General features: G+C 45.4%; 2 protein-coding genes across 2 annotated transcripts in view; one reads left to right on the top strand and one right to left on the bottom strand.

The window, feature by feature from the left end:
- Positions 1-1,396, top strand: part of AGK (acylglycerol kinase) — a 37,964-nt gene extending 36,568 nt beyond the window's left edge. Inside the window, exon 15 of the mRNA XM_071727128.1 lies at positions 945-1,396. Coding sequence (XP_071583229.1) covers positions 945-1,082 — 138 coding nt within the window. The 3' untranslated portion in view covers positions 1,083-1,396. The remainder of the gene's footprint in view (positions 1-944) is intronic.
- Positions 1,397-2,689: 1,293 nt separating this feature from the next.
- On the bottom strand, positions 2,690-19,285 carry DENND11 (DENN domain containing 11). Its single transcript, XM_071727138.1, has 9 exons — positions 18,980-19,285; positions 12,830-12,929; positions 11,620-11,778; positions 10,888-11,041; positions 10,502-10,640; positions 9,901-10,032; positions 9,563-9,713; positions 9,015-9,083; positions 2,690-7,911 (listed from the first exon to the last, which is right to left on the bottom strand). The coding sequence occupies exons 1-9, from the start codon at positions 19,212-19,214 to the stop codon at positions 7,716-7,718; spliced, it is 1,335 nt and encodes a 444-aa protein (XP_071583239.1). The 5' UTR covers positions 19,215-19,285; the 3' UTR covers positions 2,690-7,715.
- Between the last annotated feature and the right edge of the window lie 1,957 nt (positions 19,286-21,242).

Genomic DNA, 21,242 nt, shown 5'->3' with positions numbered 1-21,242 from the left:
GGCAGTTTCCTGAATCTAAAAGAATATTTTGGAGTTCTGAGTTAAGTCCAGCTCAGCTGCAAGTCAGGGTTGTAGTATAAAATGATTTCTTCAAACTGCAGCTGCTGCAAAGACATTCAAAAGTAAATCTGCATGGGACAAGCAGTGTAGTTCGATTCCTTGACCCAGCTTTCATGAAGGAGCAGGAGGCAGCTCAAATGAGTCTCACAAGCTTTGCACAGAGGCAGAGTATGTTGATCCAGGTGGACTGCTATGCCTGTGACTTCCAGGACCTAAGCTACTTTCTCTAGTCTTGTTTTTCTGGTGTACCAGTTCACTTGGAGCTAGTTTGGGTATCCATGTGACATAGCCCTACCTCAAGTCAAGTGCGTGTAAAGCAGTCGCCGAAGTTGTTTAGGTAATGTCAACCTCTACTTTTTGATGAATTATTTTAGCCACTGGTGACTTCATCAGGGTTAAAGAAAAGACCCTACAATTGCTTTGCATCTCACGTTTCAGATTAATATAGTAAAACAATACCAGAAGGTGTCTGTAACAAGGATTTAATACAAGTTATTTAACAGGCACTTCAGCAGATTAACTCGTGTCACCACTGGCAAACCAAATTCTGAGGGCATGTAATTGTATTTCTAATAGCAAAGAATCCTTCAGTATAAACAATATGGATTATTAAAGCTCCCTGGCATTTAATTACCAGGAATTAGCAACTCAGTGAGGTAACATGTTATGTAACAGAGTCATATTATGTGCAGTGAAGGAGAGCTCTCACTGTGTTGCTGAGACCAAACGGGCTGGAAGGCACAGGGAGGGAGTTCTCTCGATGAAGACTCAGCTGAGTCTTCAACTGTAGCCTATGAGTAAAATCAGGTATCAGTATTACAGCATCACTGAAATAACCTGCTTGATGTTTAACCCTGATCACCAGCACTCTTCTCTGTACACAGGGCACTGGGGGATCTTTTGGCATCGATAATGAGGAGTATGAAGCCATGGCCGTGGAGGTGAAGCTGTTACCTCGGAAACTCCGGTTCTTCTGTGATCCCAAAATGAGAGAACAAATGCTCCGGGCAGCAGTACAATGAGAATTCATGTCAAAGAGGCCAGTGTTTACCAGTCTTACCAGGGCCTCTTCATGTGACTTGATTAGCCCTGCCAGACTAATTAGCCATTTGGCTATTTTTACACACAAGGTACTTCCACTGGAAGAAGCTGATCTGGGTAGTCTAAAAGGGGTAAAAAATGCAGATGAAAATTCTAAGAAATGTATATTAACTCGATGGCATCTTATTCTCCCCCCTCCAAAGAAGTCATCAGTGTTCCATTTAAAGCACTGAGTCCTGGGTGCCAGATGTTACTGCTTTAATGCAATTGTATATTAAAGTAAAATGAAAGCACACTCTTCATGTGTTTTAGGTCTATTTTACCTGTGCATAAATATAGCAAAACCTGGGATCTTGGAAAAATTAATTTTGGGGGAGTAACACAAAGGCAGTCTGTGAAATGTGGGAAATGCCACATTAAAACAGGTGGTTGGTTGTCTACACTGTCACAAAGTTGGAAAGCAGTCATAAAAAGCTTCAGAGGAAGTTTAAAATTTCCCTGTATGAATATCTGAGTAAGATAATTTCTTTTTTTCATCAGATTCATCAGCACAGAGTTCCAGCTAACAATATAGTAGAAATACATTCCTTTGATCGACTTTAGATATGTTATACAGAAACAAATTGGAAAATGCCATCTTTGATCCAAAGCTGTATGAAATATGTGGGGGAAGACTGTTCAACTAACCAAATGAGTCTTTTTGAAAGTATTCTTTTATCCCTGTAGTAGTATAACACAAGTAAGAGCATTCACATAACTTTTTCACTCAATGTTTCTGGTTGCTCTTCTCTTTAATGTAAACAGTGCTCATCATTCCTTACGCAACCTACATTCCCTGGAGCCCCAGTACTGTAATTAGCTTTGTTGCTTTTCTGAGCTTGTGTTTATAGCTTCACTTAAATTGCTGAAAGGGACTATTGACTTAGGCAAGGTTATCTGTTGCCCTTATTATTATTATAACTTACAAATTCACGTGATTCTGCCTTGCTTGCTGGAAGAAAAAAATTGGATCCCTATTTTTCTGATGTGATTGTTGCTTGTAAATACCCCCCGTATTATGCCATGATCTAGTCTCAAGTTCATCTGTTGATTCTTTTTTCTTGTGCTGCTGCAACAGCATCCTCTGCTGGACATTAGCTAAAGAAAAATGCTTTGAAAGGGGTAGCAGAGTTGATTTTCTGGGTAATGTGGAAAGTAAACTGCATGCTCTCCTTCCCTTGACTGTAGTATGGAGACAGTAACTATCTAAGATAATGGGGTAAGCACTCATCCCTTTCTTGACTAAAATCTGGGGGACTGGGAGCCTGCTAGTTCTTTTTAATAGTTATGCCTGTGTGATGCTGTCTTGTTTCTTATCTGTGGCAATTAACAGTGCTCAGTGGGCCCCTGGCATACTCTCCAAGGAAGGTGTTGGCTGTGCTCTGCTCTTTTTGCTTGCCACAAGGACACCCGGAATGTTGCTCTTCAGACACTGTCTCATTCAGAGTCAATTCTCAGCAACTTGAGTTTCTCCTCAAGCTGATGCTTCTGTAATAAAATCAGCAATGATTATTTTTCTCAAGTGGCAGGAAAGACAAGGCAGGAGCCATTTCAAAAAGGTAAGCTTTAATTGTATTAAAAAATACCCATGTTTTAGTAAGCAGTTTCTCTACACAGCCACAGGCCTATGGGAGCAACCATACATCTGCAAGATGCAAACAACATCAGAGCTGTTAGAACTACAACCAGCCTGTTGCAAGGGACAAGATGATAAAAACTAGATTCTGGTTCATCTGTACCATTTTACAGGGAAAAAAACTAATTCTCTTCCATAATATGAGATCCACCACTCCCTCTGCAATGTGATGCCTTGCTTGAGGGTAACCCAGAGCTCCCTTCAGAATTGGTATTGTTAATGCTGTTCTGATCTTGTACATCTGAGACACAGGCTGTTATTTAAATATTCATATGTCATCATAAGTTGAGTAGCTTGTATAAATACCATTCACATCATTTTCCTCCTTCCTCTGCAGTTCAGAGCTCTTCCAATGTGGGGTGGCTCTAGGCCTCTGAATTGCAACATTCAGAGGGGAGGTGTGAGGAAAACATTACACAACAGGTTCAGCCCCTGCTTATTTTATCTACAGTGTTGAGGAAAGGACTCAGTTCTCATGCTTCTGTCTGACAGCAAGACAACTTTCTTTGTAAGAAACTTTTCAGGTGGGAAGGAGGAGTAGAATCCTAGGTTCCACTCGTGAAAATACCTTACCTGCTTCGACTCAATCCATTCTAGAAGGGCTTAAAATAAATAAACATAAATAAAAAGGAAGGATAACAACCCAGTGACAAACCAGCCCAAGACATCTGGTTTATTTTAACCACAATTAAACATTCCCACTAGAATGGCACATTGCATTAACCAGGACCCAAAATCCTGGTTCACAGGCATTTAGTACCCTCTGTTTTAGACAGACATAGCATACTGTTAAGTCAGCACATTCCACTCCCTCCCAAAAAAATTGTGTTGTTTTCTCCCATACTGACTAGACCTCTAACCTCAGAGAGGGGCAGAAAGGAGACAGCAGCTAACTTAGAAGTAATAGCTATGCTGAGAGAATTTAGGTTAGTATCCATGGTTTGTACCTAGACATTGGCAGTAGGACAGAGCACTCTTGCTCTTCCTCCTCCCAGAGGAAAGCATGCCTGTGGCTTGCACGGGGGCCACAGCTACTCCTAGTTTTTTGCCACCTAACTTGGGCAGTTCTTAAAATGGGAGAAGTATTACAGTAGCACTGCTTTACAGAATGAACTGCACAGTAAGCTACTTTCCCTTGAAAAGATGATGGAACTTTCTTCTGCTCTTAAGAATGCTGGATAGGCAAGCTCATCTGTGAGAGAAATCACCATTAGCTCTAACACACATCAGAATAACTACTCCCTTTATGCTAGAAAAGAAGGTCTTGGCATGTCTCTAAGACAAGTCTGAACTCTAATTTAGTAAAATGCCTTTCTCCTGGAATCCATTATAGTTCTTGGTCGTACTTGGCTCCAAGAAGCTTGGCCTAACTTTGCAGAGGGAAGACTTTTGCATGATTTAAATGTCTGGCATGATATATCCCTTGTTCAGACTGAAAACCTAGCTTTGACTTCTCTCCCAAGCTTCACCTTCCAGTCCAGATACTACAAGTAGTAGTAATTCATTACTTGATTATACATTTCTAGTGCAACTGGAGGTTAAAATGCAACTATGAAGCTTTTGCTGTCCTGTTTGAACTCCAGCAAACACCAACTGTGAACCCATCTGCCACTGTAGCCACTGTGTGCTGTGTCTTGAATGTCACCAGGGGCACAGGACATACACACGGTTACTGTAACCACCATTCAACCTGGGCTCTGATCACAAGCAACTGACCAGAGACATCACACCAAAGAAACCAAAGGCACCACTGTAAAGGCAAAGTACTGCAAATGGAGATGTTTTTGCAATAATTGACAACATCCTACCTCTGCCACACTTTCCTCCCACTTTTAATTCAAAACACACCAAGCAACTGTCTCCCTTCCAGATGCTAGTTTTCTAAAAAGCAACTGTAAAGTGCTAAGGAGGGGATTTTAAATGTATGCACTTAACTGTTTTACCTTGAATTATATTATTTCCCAGAAATACAAGTCACTAAAGTTGGTTCCAAACAAAAGCAGCCTATTGAACAAGCCCTCAAGGCTCAAGCTGTAGACATCTGTTTATGTTATATACCTATTTATCAAGGATTTTCCACACAATAAAAGCAATGTCTATTAGAAAAGGGGAGTACAGGTGGAAAGTTCTTTTGCACCAAATCAAACGAGAGGTTTAGGATAGAGGAGTCTTTTTGGTTCTGCTTTCTGTCTTTTGTATCAGTCACCTGCCAAGAGAGGGGCTGTGGAGAACCAAAATTACAAGAGCAAAACAGGCTGTAGTCATCCAGCTGGGATGTAGGATGGATGCTACTTTTACAGTAATCTGCTTGCTTTAATGCTTCTGCACCCACACCACTGCTAGGAGCTGAAGACTTAGTTTCTTGGAAGCAGAGGTTTAATAAATGCCAATTAGTAATTCCAGGAGGTTCTGCTCAGTGGGTTTTAGCACTGCTGTCTAGTAGACCTGATGTTCTGACAGCTTGTGAACACAGCTCTCTAAAACAGGATGTTAGAAACTTTCTGCAGGGGCTGTAAAATTTCAATGGCAATTTAAAGGTTTGTTTCTATTTAGTTCTGCAACAGAGTTACTGACATCAAAGACAACAGAGTCATTAACAGCTGACCACTGTATAGCCAGGTTTCAGAAAGTGAGAGGAAGAATTGCTTCAGACTGGTTTCAGTTCCTATTTTTATATCTCTGAAGGAAGTTAAGTAAGTGCCAGCAATACTTCCTCAGGGATCAGCACCACAGATAGCATGTTAAAGCTGGTCATTTTTTTAATACTACAGTTGTCAATTTAAAAACAAAGCCTTTTCTAAAGCAAGAGACTGTTTTTTCCATTAAATTAAATTTAGCTCTGTGTTTTCATCTTTCTCCATTTTTCCCCCCAGCCCTCTCAGGATGATTACGTTACAGTTGTGAAGAACTGGCAAAGCAAGCAGCAGAATGTTTTCTCCTGTACAGAAGCATCCAAAGCCAAAATCAAAAAGCAGGAAGGGAGAAACAACTGCTGAGAGACAGGCAGATCACAGGCACATAATATGCTGAAGCTCATACCAGTTACCTGTGTAATAAACCCTGTAAGGCCCCCAATCCTAAAGCCTCCAAATCCACAGCAAGCAAAACTGCCCCTTTGCTGAAGACAGCCTTGAAGGAAAAACAGGATGCACCAGCCTCCTTCTTTCCAGAGGAAGACAATCCACAGAGGGTCTACTTGGAGAATATTTGCTTCACCTCTTTTAAAAAGAATTAGCAGGTGATAACTTTGGTGGTTCAGGTTCTGTTTCATCCTATAAAATTTTTGGATAAATTGATATATCAGCTACATTTTGCATTTCTGCAAACTGTAGAAAGGCTCCAAAGTTGTGGAAGTCTATTATGGTAGGAGCAGCAGCTAATTAGCTACAGCCACAGTTCAGGAAGAACAGTTAGCTTAAAGCCAGTGCTACTGGCTGAAGGATTTTGGGAAAAGCAGTATGGCACACTTAGAACCCACAGTAACATTCTTGAATTTTGCATGGCAAAGAAATCACTCTTTATAAGGACAGCCTTACTGGAGGTAACCACTGGTCCTGCATGCACTGAATCCTAATCTTTCCACAGCACAAGAATAAAAAACACTGTTTATCTGGCTCATCTCTTCCCAGGAAAAAAAAAAAAAAAAGAAAGGCTTGCTGTTAGACATCATTGCTCCATTGCAGCTGAGCCACTTAGGAACACTGAACTCCAAGGGAATCTCCTGTAAACTGCAAAATTGTTCCAGTTGTTCCAGCTGGAAGGTCACATCCTGCTCACTGTCTCACACTGAAAGCCAAGGACAGCAGCAGGCACTGCTGAAGGCTGCTACAGAGAAGGAGGATCAGCAGACAACGTTAAAGCAAAGGAGTGACAAGTACCATCTGCTACAAAGGAAGAGCTGGTGACATTAGTTCAAGCATACTTATTCAGCCCAATCCAGCCCAGCACCATCTGAACTGAGGCTGGAGAGCGTAACAACTGCAAGGTGGCTCAGTGATGTTGGTCCCTGTTAAATGAGAGACCATCTTGCTGGTTTGAAGATTTTAAACCAAAACAGCAGGTGTGATACAACTGTAAACCAAAGGAAGTGGTAGGATGGAGTATGTAGCCATGGTGCTCTTCTGCAGCTATGAGATAGGTGGGCAGCATCTCTGCCAGTTTATACCACCTCAGATGCTGGAAGTGAAACCATGCTGCTCCAGGAAGCAAAGTCATAAGATCCCATAACACCCCATTTATCCCAAACTTGCTTCTGCCACTAATGACAAAAGGTGGCTTTATTCCAGCTCAGCTGCTATAAGCTGGGTGAGGGATGTTTATAGTAGTTCTGGTTTTTTATCATTGCTTTAACTGTCCCCACCAATAAACATGGTTGAACAGATGTTTTATAAGACTGGGCCACTAACAGCCTGTGCTGAAGCTCTCTTCAGTCCCCAGGTGGAAAAGGGGATGGTAGAAAAAGTTTTCCAGTCAAGTCATAAGACCTCAGCTACAGCCTTCCACACTGGTCCCCATCGGACAAAGTGCTTTCTTGAAGTCTTCAGCCCTCAGGTATCCAGGCTAGGCCAAAACCTAGATAATCACTGGCAACAGTGAGGATTGGTGCAAAGGAGCCACTGGTCCTGTCTAAACAAAACAAAACAACAACAAAACCAAAACAAAAAAACAAACAAACAAAAAAAGCCCAACCAACCACAAATGAAAGAGAAAGGGAGGCTAAACAAGCAATCAAAAAAGACTGGAACAGGTACTCACTGCGAAGGTGAAGGGGTGAAAATAACATCACATTTTGTTTTAAAATTATAAATACTCTCCATATAAAGTTATTAAATAAAGTGAGATCTGTCCAGTGGCTGTGGTGAGTTCCAGTGATCCTCCTAAGCAATGTCTGGTAGTCTTTAAAAAGTGGTCTTTGCTTCTCATCTCTCCTGCCCCTGGTTTAAGTGCAGCAGGGGTTGTCAATGACTAGCATAACATCAATGCCATAAACTTCCAGCAGGTCCATAAGGAAGCTTCGATCCCCTTGGGGATCCAGGCCCATGCCTCGTGCGTGGTCAGCAGTCAGAGTCTTGTCCTGGCTGGCTGACACCTCCATCAGTGTCTGGAATATGCGGTTGTTCTGCTCCATGAAAAACCTACAGGATAAAGCCAGCTAAGGTGATGATGGCATCGGACCCCCAGAAAGGCAGCAAATTTACCCAACAGGCACCAGAACTTCAGAACTGCATTTAATCCCCTTTAATCATGGATCCCACCTTCCTAGGTGATGCTGTAGTAGCTTTCCATCCACCCTACGGATGACGCAGAATAAACAAGGTAAAGCAGTAACTTTTAATTTACAAAGTGCTTTGCTCTGGCTCATTTGTGGTAGGAATGTCACTCTTCAGAAGTGAGGTATGTTATCAGGTGATGTGTACTTAGTGGTAACCAAGGGGCTCCCATCAGACCTATAGCTCCCATAATGCAAAGAAGGAAATGGTGTTGTCATCCATCTAGTAAACCACTGAGTAAATAAATTCCCCGTTACTGGAGCAGAACACAGCTGTGAGGGCTATTTTTTACCTACCACTTTCCTAGAAATATGCCAGGCTGTTCAGAAAGAGCTCTGACTACCTTTGTGTAGTTCAATGAACAGCTCTGCCCCCACAGCCCTTCACACAGTTTCATCCCATTACTTCTCACCTGCTGCAGGCTGTGAACAATAGCAACAGGCACTGGAGGTGGTAAAGGTGTGGTTTCCATCTCATGCCATGCCTCATACTCTACACCCAGTTCTGGTTCCTTTGTTTGCCAAGTACAAAGCCAGCTACATCACCGGGCCAATCCTTCACATGCAGGTCTTATCTGTACCTCCCCCAGCACAGTACAGTCCCTGCTTCCCACACTGTCTGTCCCTGAGCCAAATGTCCTGGTATGAAAAGTCTTAGGTTGCTTATGTTTTAAAAAATGGCAGGGTTTTTTTTGAGTTTCTAATTGTTTTTAAAATTCCCTTCTCCCTATTAGCACTTAAGAGACACCAATGGAGACTAACACGGCTGCATTTGGCTTGTCAAATTGAAAGGAAGATGATCTGAAGAGATGGTTTGGTTCTTGGGTCTCTAGAGGAAGAGAGGTGAGTGTATGGAATTATGTTAACCATGATGTTTCCTAATATGCCAAACTAGTGCAACATAAAATCAACGAAATAGGCTCCCTAAATCTGACAGTGACCAACTAAGTATTAGAGGTAGCCACTCACAAGATGAAAAGGTCCTCTTCACAGGAGCTACAATCCTCACCCACTTCTTGAGAATACATTAACATCTGCCTGAGAGAAGGGAGACAGATTAAATGCACATACCTACAGTGAACCTCAGAACATGATAAGAAGAAAAGGGTTACAACTAAAACCATCACAGCCATTTCTTGGAGGGCAATCAGACTAACGCCTTTGCCCTGATATCAGGCAACAGGGTAGTATTTATAAGACACTGGACTAGAAATCAGGTTGTGTTTTCAGCTCTTCTGTAGATCACTGGTTGAGCCAATGTTGAGTCACAACCTCTGGTTCTTGCCTGCTATCTGCTCCATCAGCTTGCTGGCAGAGCAGCTGTGTGTGTGCAGAGTGTCCAGTGGTTCTCCTACCAGTCAGCTGTAGTGAAACCAGAATCTCAGAGATAAGCTGAAGCAGTGGAAAACTTTGAAAATACTAAGACAAGAAGGAAAGTATGAAGGAGCACATTTTTACCCCACTTTGCACTGCTCTCCTATCAAGACCAGGACCACCCAAATTACTATTATTATTACCTCTGGTCATTGAGACGTCGGTACTTCTCCTTGTCAGCGTTGTTAATTTTCAGGAGTGGTTGCAGATGCTCATGATGTGTCTTCACATTCTGGTTGTCCACATAGACATCATACAGATCCCGTTTCTCCTCAAAGATCTTTTCTGTTGTACCTGCCAAAATCAGAGAAAATTTTCAGAGCAGAATGTTGCTTTCCCAGCAGATCAGCTGTTCTGTCTTGCTTTCATAGTTAGTCATTCCACGCACATCCTATTTTTCATCAGTTTTATTCCAGTCTGGTGTCTCAAGACATTTTGCAGCCTTAAGTTAAAAACATCAGACCTGATCCATCATACTTACAGGCCACATATGCTACTTCTGTCTCCAGCATTTCTATGTCTGCCACATTCACATAGAAGAATGGTTTGGACTCTGGCACAGTTCCTCCAAGACCAGGCAGAGAAACATTGGCAAGGCAACAGCAGCAATACACTGCGGACAAGAGAAGAACATCCTAAGATGCTTTCAGTATTCCCTTCAGGGCATTCTGAACTCCACTTACCCAGTTGTCCTCAACACTTCTATGAAAACAATGGTTAGAGCTTGGAAATGCCCCTGAACACCAGAACTCCTCAAGTGGGGACATCTTGTTTGTATAGGAAATAATCAGTTCTTCCATAGGAATCCCATGTTCTAGATTCCACAAATTCATTCAGCACTCTGGCTGTCAAATAGAGTTCCTGTCAGCACAGGACAGTGCCAGGTATGTCCTTACCCAAAAAGCCTGAAGAAGAGCATTTTGTAAGGAATGGGTAAAAGCAGGCTGAGTGGTGCTTTCACAAGGAATGGTTACAATGGATTTTGAAGACCTGCATGATGTCTGTCCCCTCAGTCCCCACAGGCATCTCTGCACTGCTTCAGCCTCCTAGATCAGAGCTCTGTGGTGTCCCTGGAAACATACCTCTGTAGCAGACAACTCCAACGGGGGGTGGTGAAAATATCAATATGCGCTTGCGCAGCAGGGCAAACTTCCAGAGGACAAGGATCTGCTCACCAAAAAATTTGATGAACTGAGACATACAGCCAGCAGGGTGTGTGATCTGCAGGTGGAGGGAAAAGGAAGAAAACAGCTCAGAGGTGAAACAGGGACACATGCACAGATGCTAAGACTAAATGTGGGAGCAAGACCAGTACACAGCCATGAAAGAAAACTGCAGCTTCTAACAGTCCAAGTGACAAAATCTTACCTAAAGCAGCCTACAAAGTGCTGGAATGTCTGCTTATATAAAGAAGTACAAAGCACAAGCAAGCACAAAGCACATTCCTGCAAGCCTTAGAGCCCCTCACCTTCATCTCTGGGTACATGTATCTGTGGATGGATGGCAGCCAGTGGACAGGCTGCTGGGAGGTAGGGGTGCCCTTGCTATCGGGGAGAACTCCTTTCTTGTCATCGTAGAAGGCTTCTAGATGGGAGTAGTGCCCTGGCATCTCCAGCTGGTGTCTGGAAAGGAAAGGAAAAAAGGGGAGATCTGTAGTGTCTCCAGATGTATTTAGTGTCTTGCCCTCAGCCAACATCTGCTTTCCTAACCAGCAAAGGAGCCTTGGGTGTCTCCGTTGCACAGATTTGCCCAAGAGGGCAGTCAAAAGCATCAGGACTAACACCGATTCTCAGTACATCCAGAAAACAAGGGCAAGATTGAAGCAGACAGCAAGCTGATATACGTATAGGACTGTTATAAAATGAGTTCATGTAGAAACAGCTTTCCCTTCTACCATCACTATTTTCCCTGCCAGGCCCATTCAACACCTAGCCAGGATCACACCACAGGCTTTGAAGCCTTCTGTGAACCCTTAGTAGAATGATTTGCAGAAGGAAGAAAAGGGGAACTCCTTGTCCACTCTTAACTCTCCCCTTGACACTTACATCCCCATAAAATCAGTAGGGTTTGGATAGCATCTGACAAGCCTGTTAGCTATGAACAGACTGTTGCTAATCCATTCCTTATTTTCATCCCGTTGTGAACCTGGAACTCTCTGGAGAGGTGGGGAGTGGCCAGTCCCATTCCCAGGGGAACTTACCTGACCTGATTCTCCAGAAAGTGCATGTACCTATACAGCAGGGTGTAGGAAGGGGAGAGAATCCCCACAGACTTCATGCGGGCACCACGTTCTAACTCACTCTCCACAGGCATGTTGGCAAAGCAGGCCAGGCCAAAACAGAGCCCTTTGCGGAAATAACTGGGGACAAATGTTTCACAGAAAGGTTAATGTTACAAAGAAGGAAGGGGAAGAAATAAAGGTAACTGATGGCTAAAACTACCGATTTGGGAACACAGTTACTTCATCAGGGAACGCCCTGAAATCCCATCCTGCTATCTGAAGGACTGGAGGAAGGTGTCTAGGGTTCTCATTTAAGGGAAGAGTTCTCAGTGCCTCTACCACTGAAGCCCCTACCAGCCATATCACAGGCTGGTAAGGAATACAGGCAGGGGAAGAATTCTGAAGGAAGACTAACAGAGGGTGCAGAACCTAGTCAGTGCAGCATCCTTCTTCCAAGACAGAAAAGCCTGTGGTGCATGAAGCTGTGAGTAAAGTCTAGCTCCCAAGTCATATTTTGAGTGCCAGCACACTGAAGCATGCTCCAGTTGAGTGCGAGGGTTCAGGTTCACATCTTTGAGAAAGTAACTTATTCCTGACCAAAAGGAATGGTGACACTGCAGTTTATTGCAAAGCATTGCTGGATTGCAGATGGGTTAGTAAAAGATGAAATTGCACAAAGTTCCTGGCTTATGTCTTTCCACTGAAGGAAAGAGCTATGGAAGAAGAAGGTGAGCAAGGACTGCTTGTCACAACATTTAAATGATCCAAAAGCACTGGCAGGATTAAGAACCTTTTTCCTAAGCCCAGCTCTTATGAAATCCTTACCATTTCAGTTCTGGCATTCTTCCTCCTTCATCTCAGACATCTGCTGGAAGGCCCAGTAGCAGCAGTGCAGTATGATTTGCCCAATACACATTAAAATTTGCCCAGCACAGAGAAGCTGGCCTGGCCCATTCACCAGCTGACCTCCAGAGCCCCAGCTGTTGTGCCCACACAGCTAGCCAGAATTTGATATGATGCTGAGAGTATCTGGAGAGTATCTTTGGCTCTGCTAGACACACTTTAGCATGTTTATGCAGGAACTTAACTTCATAGCTGTTCTTTTTTTCCCCTGCATGTTCTGAATTGAGGGATGGTAGTGTAGATGGATGGCTAAGAAGAAGAAGTAATAGAGCTCAGACACACTCACATGAAATCTGACTGGATTTTGTGGGACCCACTTGCCATGGACTTGAATTCCACACCTTCCAAATCAATATCTTGGGGTAAGCACCATTCCACCATGTTGCCTGCAAAGAAGCAAATTTATCTGGGTAAACATGGGAACAGTACTCAGTTTGAAAGGGCCAACACCAGCAGCAGCAAGCTGTTGCTTTTACATCACTGGGATGCCAGTAACAATGCACTAATGCAACTCCTGAACTCTTTAAATTGTCACAGACAGTAGCTCCTCACATCTCTTGCAAAAGTTCCTTGTTGCAGCACAACACTCAGATATTGCAGAACATCTGGAGCTGTTTCTGAAACTAGTGCTATTTTATGGATTTACCCTATTTAGGGGTAATTACAGAGCAACTGCAGTTCTACCTGGCAGTGGATGAGCTACAAAATAAACACTGTTCCATTCAGGCTGTTGATATGAGTATCCAATATAAAAAGAACCCAAAGTACAAACTGCTGCACTTCAGGATGAATTTCTGTGATAGCTCATACCTCCATCAACATCCTCCTTTGGCTGTGCTTGGTAGGGCTAGTCAAACAGGAACCTATAAACCAGTATACCAATCATCAATAATCCTCCCTGGAATATCTCATTTTTAATTTAAGATGGGAGGAGTTAGCAGAAGCAATCGATCCAAGTACTGCAAAAATATTTGTGCATGCTAGAATAACCAAAAAAAAAAAAAAAAAAGCACATAAATTACAAGCTAGATCAAGATTAGCAAACAGTTGTCACCTGCCAACCCAGCCAGAAAGCATGAAGTTGTTCAGTGGAAAAGGCCACCAGAGGAGCCTGATCCTGGAACAGATGGTATCAAGAGAAGTCACAAAAAGTCCCTAAAGCAGATGAAGCCCTGCCCTGCCCCTGGCAAGTTTACCATGTACAAAAAATTAGGACTGCTCAGGCTTTCCTATGCCAGCACTTCAGAGCCTATCTTGTTCATCTGGACATTCCCACTGCACCAAGATGTGCTCCAGGTTTGCTCACTGGGTTCCTCCTGTTCTCTGTCAGCAGGCACATAGCAACAGTATTCAAAGTAATGCAACTTTGGTTTATCAACAAAGCAAACAAGCATTCTTCAGGATAATGCAATGGCAGATGCACCATGCTGATGCCTTCTACTGGGACAGCTCTTCCACTGCCCTTCAGGGTGAGCATCCCAGCTGTGCTTCCAGAAAGTGTACATTTGGAAGGAAACAGTGTATGCTTGGAAGGGTCTTTCACTCAGCTGAGACTTTTAGAGTTATTTAGATACAAGTCCTCATTTCTGAAGCCTGTCTGATGTGTCATATTACTCACGCTGCATAAGCATATGCATGCACTCTCACACAGGAATTGGGCTTAGCTACTGACATTTAAATAGGCTATTTTTCTTCTCACTCAGATACTGTATTCAGCAGGCCTCCCCCAGCCCTTCCAAAAAAAAAAACCAACCCAAAAAAAACCCCCAAAAACCCAAACAAACAAACAAAAAAAAACCCCACCAAAAAACCACCAAGTGCTTAAAGTGTAGCAACAGGAAAGGTTTTGCATCCAGCTGACTACTCATAGTCCATGGGCAGACCTCTCTGGTAGAACCGGGCCGGCTGGGGAGCTGTGGCAGCCTCGTGACCCCGGGCACAGCTCTGCGCAGTCACGGGCGAAACCCCAGAGAGCTGCTGGAAAGCATCTTCCCCTCTGAGGCGTGTGAAAGGCTGGCAGAGAAAGGCAGTGACATCATGCCAGCCTGCACGGCCCCCTGTAGGCTTTGCATATTATATATAGATGTTGGCTTCTGTTGTTTGGAGGGTTTTTTTTTTTGTGTGTGCGTGTGTTTGGTTTTCTTTTTAAAGGCACAAGACCCTTCCTTGACAGAGCTTTTAAGACTGTTGCTTCTTCACCACAAAAATGCGGGTAAGGACAGATCCTCTTTTAAGTCTTGCCTTGCAGAAAATTGCATATTGGTTGTTACCTATAGATTAACAGATCAATATGCAAGAGCTCCATCGAGCCAAAGAAACTGCTTGACTTTGTTCAGTCTAGTTGCAAATGCTTCCGTCAGGCATAACACCCCCTACAGAGGTGTTGAAGTGGACGTGGCCCTAAACAATGCTTGTTCTGCAGCAGTAAGGAAAAGATGCCTTGAAACAGATCCTTATCCTATGTGCAACCACAAAACAAACTCCTGTAGCACACAGGTCTTTTTTTCTTTTTTTCTTTTTTTTTTTTTTTTCTGGGATGTGTCACAAGCAACCCACACCTGTGCTCTTGGCAGCTCCTCATGCCACCTTGCCCTATGAATGTACAGGCAACGTGGCAGCCAGAGAACAGACATGGAGATTAGAAAAAAAAAAGAGATTAGAAAGTTGGCTTGGTGAACCAGGAGAGCAAACAAAGGAGAGACTTCACCCAGATGCAATCATGACAGCGAGCCTGCCTGAGAAACTGGAGGAGGGAGCAATATTGTAGAAAAACAGGAAGCATAGCCTTTCCCCGTGCAGAAAGCAGCTCTCATGTGCATGGGAAACTTTCCAAGTGAGAGTCACCCAGGAAGTAAGTGGTTTTGCTAGGTCAAATCTGCAGATCTGGAGATCTCTTGGGAGCTATGAACCAGATCCAGGCCAGGTCAGAACCAGCACTCTCAGTTACTGGTGTGCAAAGTTAAGGATGTTTGCCCTCTTTCATTTGTATTTTCTCTCTCCTGACTTTTCACATCCTTACAGAAATTACGATAGCACCAGTATTTGGTGGTCATCACTTGGTCTTCACCATTAGATGTTTTCCAAGATCTCTGTGGTTCACAGCTGTGCATGTTGTACCAGGATGTGAGAAGCACAAAATGTGACACTGAGAGCCGTCACACTGGCTCTGTTTCCTGCATGGATTTAATAGAGGACAGAAAAACAGAGTACTTGCATGTTCACTGGTGCAAAATGGATTACTTCCCTAGGGCTCTTCCCTCTCCATCTCCCTCCACTACTCACATCGTTCTCTAAGCCATCCTGTGGAACCTCCATGTCATCATTGCCATCACAGAAAAAGGGCTAAGAAGGTTCAGCCTCTTTTCACGTATTCTCGTCTGACAGAGCTGATGTGGCCATGGACTTTGCTTCATTGTTCTTTATCTCCCTGCCAAAGCAAAACTTATTTTTGTTCTATATTTTATTTCACTTGTTTTACCCAAGACAAATACAAATCTTGGAAAGCACATGTGCTCAAACTTAACACCAAGTAAGTCTACACCTACCAGATGTGTTCCCATTGCTGCCCAAGATAGCATTAGGGCTTCTGTTAGTCCCTACCCAAGGAAACACCTGCATGAGACAATTCAGCAGCCTCATTAAAGCCCTTGTGACAGTGCTCTTTAACCTGATCTAACCTCATGCTTGTGCTTTTTGAAGTGTCTGAGCATTCCCGATTTGTCACTCACTGAAGGAGGGGACTGCCAAAGAGCAGGGAGCAATGAGATGATGGCACAATTGGCTCTTGGGCTGACACCATTCTGCACTTTAATACACAGTTCATTTTCTGCATTAGTGCAAGGGCTATTTTTGCAGTTGTGGTGGAAAGAGCTCCTTCTCAAGTGCCACAAGGTTCATCCTGCTGGAGGTGAGGACAGCACTGCTGATACATGTTCACCCACTCACAAGAGCAGTGAAAGAGTCCCAGAGGCATCAGAACCTTAACAGTGGCCTAGCAAGCCCATAACCTTCCTTCATGAACTCATCACATGCAACTGCTAGATGCACTGAGCTTGTCTGTCTGCTTCAAGCCCTTCTAAATGCTGGAGGAAAGCTGTTATGTTCTTTATCAACACAGTAACCACTTCACCCTACTCTAAAACAACTCAATTCTCACCTGTATTTAAGCAGACTTCACCTGGCATAACTACTCTCCCAGCCACCACCACAACTTCTGCCTTTCACATGCCTGAGCAAGCTACCAAAGGAGGTCTGCTGTGCTTTTTCTGGGCAGGATCAAGTAGGTTTCCATCTCAAACACTGACTGGATGATCTCCTTTAAGTTACACGCAAGGATCAGACACCGGTAGGAACATTACAAAAATCCTTCATGCCACCTGATGTGTTTGACCCAGCAATTCCCTTATTCTCTTTCTGACCCTAGCAAGTTGACACCACTGTGCCTATTTTCCAAGTCCACATCCTGCACAGGGCACTTTGCCCTTCACCTGTGAAGCTGACATTTGTTGATGTGTTCCTCACAGTCCTACCATGCTCCTTCCATTCAGCATCCACGTTGCATCACAGCAGGAGGCTGAGTCTTCCTGGACTTGACAAACTACTCCAAGGCTGATAACACCCAGCATTAACTGCACATCAGATGTGAGAAGTGCTGTTTCCCAACTTTCCCTGGACTTCATTCAAAGCAACAGCTGGTTCAGACAAACTCCTGAGAAAGCTCAGCTTTCTGCCAAGCAAGAAAATCTCACCATTTTGTAGAAGGCATATGCTCTCTGATTGAAAGACAACCTGCTGTTGCTGCAGTCTTCCAGACTTCTCCAAGTTTTGGATACTTATGAGAAACACCTCCCCTTTCTATCTTCTGTTGGAAAGATGACATCCAATCTCATTTTGAATTCTGATGAGTCAAAGAGCCTCTGACTTTTAGACTGTCTCTGGTACAGAATGAAGCTGGTAACTTCTGGAAAGGCCTGTGGTGTCTCAGGACACAGCAGCCATGCTGTTTGGCAGTGTGCATTTCTGACAGTTCATCACATCTGGGGCTCCATTCTCCTCACTACTTCCCTGGGATTTTCAGTTCAAGTCTGGCATTCAGTCCCCACTATCAGAGCCCTCTTTTGAGCCTGATGTTGATGGCCTTCCTCTTACACTGAAAAACCCCACCAAAATTTACAGAGCTCTTTCCCAGTACTTTTGCTATGGATTTGCTAAGAAAGTGTCTGTCTTGCAGAACTTGCTCCTCAGTCTGGATGCTAATGGGCTCCTACACTTCCCAAACTACTTGCTAAACTTTCTGATCATATTGAGGCTTTCAGCTATGCCCACTTCTGCCTTTGCACCCCTGCTTGGCATCAGGCAGCCAAAAGACCCAACAATCTTTCTCAGGACACATCAGACCCATGAACACAGCACCTGTGTTAAGAGATGCCAGGCAGGTGCTAACTGTGTTGTAACATCCTGTTTTGTGGATGCTGTGAGAGCAGCAGGACTAAGAAAACAAATTTTAAATGTTTTCTGAAACTCTGATTTGCAGACTTAAGTTTAATTTACTTAATTAATTTACTGTGTCACTAAAAGAAGAAGTGATACAACACTGAAGTCTGACAGTGCCAAGAGAGATGGATATGGTACTGAACTGTGCAAAATACATTGCTTTGCCTGTCTTCTCTGCCCTCCTGGACCACAGCACTCCAAAGCACCAAGAGACCCAAAGATCCCACCAGACACCAGGCTCTAAAGACACGGGTCACCAAGAAGCACAAGGCTGAGCTGCTGCTGGGGACCATGCCCTGCACGCCTGCCAGATTCAAGAGCCACCCATCCATCGCTGACAGCTGCAGGCAGGTCCATGCCACGGAGACAGGAGGATGCTCTTGAGATGCTGCCAACAGGTTGGTGCCCTCCAGGCAGCGCCGGGCAGAGGCTCGGCCCGAGGATTGGAAGCTCTGTGAGGTGCAGGGGATGCCCCAGTGCCCTCCCCAGAATCCCTGTCCCGTGTCCCGCTGCGGGGTAGAGCTGCTCCCGTCCCTCCCCTATCACGGGCTCTCCCCGGAGCGGCATCTCCCTCCCGGCAGAAGTTCTTCTCGGCGGGATGGAGATCACATGGAATTTATCCCACATATTTTCGGCAACTCCCTGGTGCCCGGGGCTCCTCGGGTGGCCACGGCGGGGGACTGGCAGCCCCGAAGCAGAGGTCTCCCCGCGAAGAGGGGGCAGAGGGCAACCCAGCTCCCGCTCTCCGCCGGGGTTGCGGGGAGGCTGCCCTCTAACGCGGCGGGGGAGGGGTCCCCGCGGGTGGGGGGATGCCCGCCGCTGGACCCGCAGCCCGGCCCGGCCCTCATCCATCTTACGGCACCGGGAGCCCCAGGCCCGGCCACTGCAGGCCCCGGCCCCGGCCCCCCGAGCCCCGGCGCTCCCGCCCCCGAATGCCTCTCACCCGTGCGGGGATCGAAAGTGACCACGAAGACGGCCACGATCTGGTCCTCCTCCGCCTCCGCCCGCGGCGGCCCCGCCGGCTCCGCGCCGCCCCAGGGAGCCGCGCTCCAGCTGCCGCCGAGCCGCCGCCCGCCGCCGACACCGCCACTGCCCGCCTCGGCTGAGGGCGGCGGCGCCGAGACGGCGGGGCCCTCGGCCCAGAAGAGCAGCGGAGCCTCGTCCGTGCGCTCCACCATGGCCGCGCCGAGCCCCGCCGAGCCCCGCACCGGCCACCGGCGGGGGGCGGGAGAGGGGCAGGGACAGCGCGGGGGCGGGGACACGGAGGGACGCGCCCCCCCCGCAGGAAAGGCGGGGGCAGGGAGGGGAGGGGTCCGGCATAGGGGGTGGGGCCCAACGGGGCAGGGGAGGGGCTCCGAGCATCTTTCTGGGGGTCGTGATGTGGAGGTGAGGAGGGTGGGTGCAGCGGGTCACCCGCAAAGGGCCGGCAAGGGGTTCCCCGGCGAGGGGTTCCCTGTTTCTGTGGTCTCCGGTGGCAGCTCCCAGAGGAGCACAGGGCAAGGAGTGACAGGACGAGGGGGCACGGGCTGAAGCTGCACCAGGGGAGGTTTAGGTTGGATATCAGGAAGCACTTCCTCCCGGAAAGGGGGATCAGGCATTGGAATGGGCTGCCCAGGGAAGCGGTGGAGTCACTGTCCCTGGAGGTGTTTAAGGAGAGGCTGGATGTGGCACTTAGTGCCGTGGTCTAGTCCATGTGGTAGTGTTAGGTCACAGGCTGGACTTGGAACTTAGAGATCTTTTCCAAGGTGAGTCCATCCTACTGGGTGAGCTCAGGACAAGGAATGGGATGTCTTCCTGCTCCCCTAAATTGCTGCAATGGAAGCTGCATGCTACAAATCTGAAGGAGTCAGTGATAGTGATCCAGTGTGAACTGGTGTGTGTGGGTATAGGTACACACAGACATACACATGTGCTAGAGAAGGATGGGAAAGTCTTCAGAGGAATGGGTAGGATCATCTTGAGACTGAAAGATGGAGACACAAGCATGACCAAGACATCCACATGTAGCCAGCTTCTGTGTAATTGCCATCCTCATTACACGACCACCAATGTCCTTAAGTGTCATTAGGATTAATTTAGTTCCCTGGGACTTTCTGATTAATTGGATTACCCAATTAAGCAGACCACAATTAAAGGGAAGATATTGTCATAACAGCCTTAATTGTCTAACTTTTTTCCTGTTGAGCAGTGCTGGGTGTTCAATATGCCATTAAGAAACTCATCACCCTGGTTCCTCAACAGTGGGTTTTGACTTTTCTGTCTCTCTCTCTCTCTCTTTTTTTTTTTTTTTTTTAATAGCATTAGCTTCCATTTGCTGTGAGCATCATTTCAGACAGCTCCAACACTGAGTGGGCTTTTTGTTTCACAAAGCCCATGCACAGGTTGACTTTGCAGAGCTATAAACTGCAGTAGGTGGTGTTTAGCAGATGGAGATTTTCATGGAAGGTGTCTGGTAATGAGAAAAAAACAAACCAAATCCTGCACAATATTTTGTTACTATATAAAGAAAAGCCAGATTCTGCAAATGTAGACAGTACCAAGCATCATTTTGATGAATATTATTTTGTGTGCTGGTGATGCTGAAGTGACATCTCGTTTCCCTCCTCTCCTTCATCCCCACAGTGGTGCTGGCATGAATGTCAGCCTGTCCCCCAATAATCCAGGCAGGGGAAACAAATCCTGAATAAAAATCCCTCTGTGACCCACATAGGCTACTTGAGGTGCAGAGCTGTTCTCTGTCCCCTTTGCTGTGCAGTTGCACCAACATCACCCACCCCAGCACAAAGGAGGGGACACAGTGGGGAGGGCACCCACTGATGGGGAGCAGAGGCTGCCAGTTCTGGCTCTGAGATATGTGAAATGCCATCACCCTCTAAACTCTCAGCTTTTGGTGAAAAAAACCTCATGGGACCGGAAACCTGGTGGCACCAGAGCTATTTACACTTCTTTGGTTAGGAATCTGGGCCAGCTTCAGGGCACACTGTTTGTTGGATACAAGAAAAAACTTTATTTTTTCACAAAAATAAAATAAAATTAAAACTTGGGCCAGGAGAGAATGCGACCCTTTTAGGAGAAAAAAAACCCCTCACATTCAAAAGAAAATGAACACATTTTCCCTCCAACTGAGGGCTAAGAAAATTGTCCATGAGACTTTGAGTAATCCTCCAGAAAAAATGTGAAATGAAAATGTGGTAACTTTTAGTTGG

Source organism: Heliangelus exortis, chromosome 1 (assembly GCF_036169615.1).
Source record: "Heliangelus exortis chromosome 1, bHelExo1.hap1, whole genome shotgun sequence".
Lineage (NCBI taxonomy): Eukaryota > Metazoa > Chordata > Aves > Apodiformes > Trochilidae > Heliangelus > Heliangelus exortis.
Note: the sequence above shows the minus strand (reverse complement) of the source record. Positions and strands in the feature narration are given on the sequence as shown.

Excerpts from the sequence above, each read along its gene's own strand:
- DENND11 (XM_071727138.1), bottom strand. The coding sequence starts at position 19,214 with ATGGTGGAGCGCACGGACGAGGCTCCGCTGCTCTTCTGGGCCGAGGGC. Across the intron at positions 11,779-12,829 it reads AAAATCCAGTCAGATTTCAT|TTATTTCCGCAAAGGGCTCT; the intron begins GTGAGTGTGTCT and ends ATTTGTCCCCAG. Across the intron at positions 9,084-9,562 it reads CGACGTCTCAATGACCAGAG|GCAGATGTTAATGTATTCTC; the intron begins GTAATAATAATA and ends CCCTTCTCTCAG.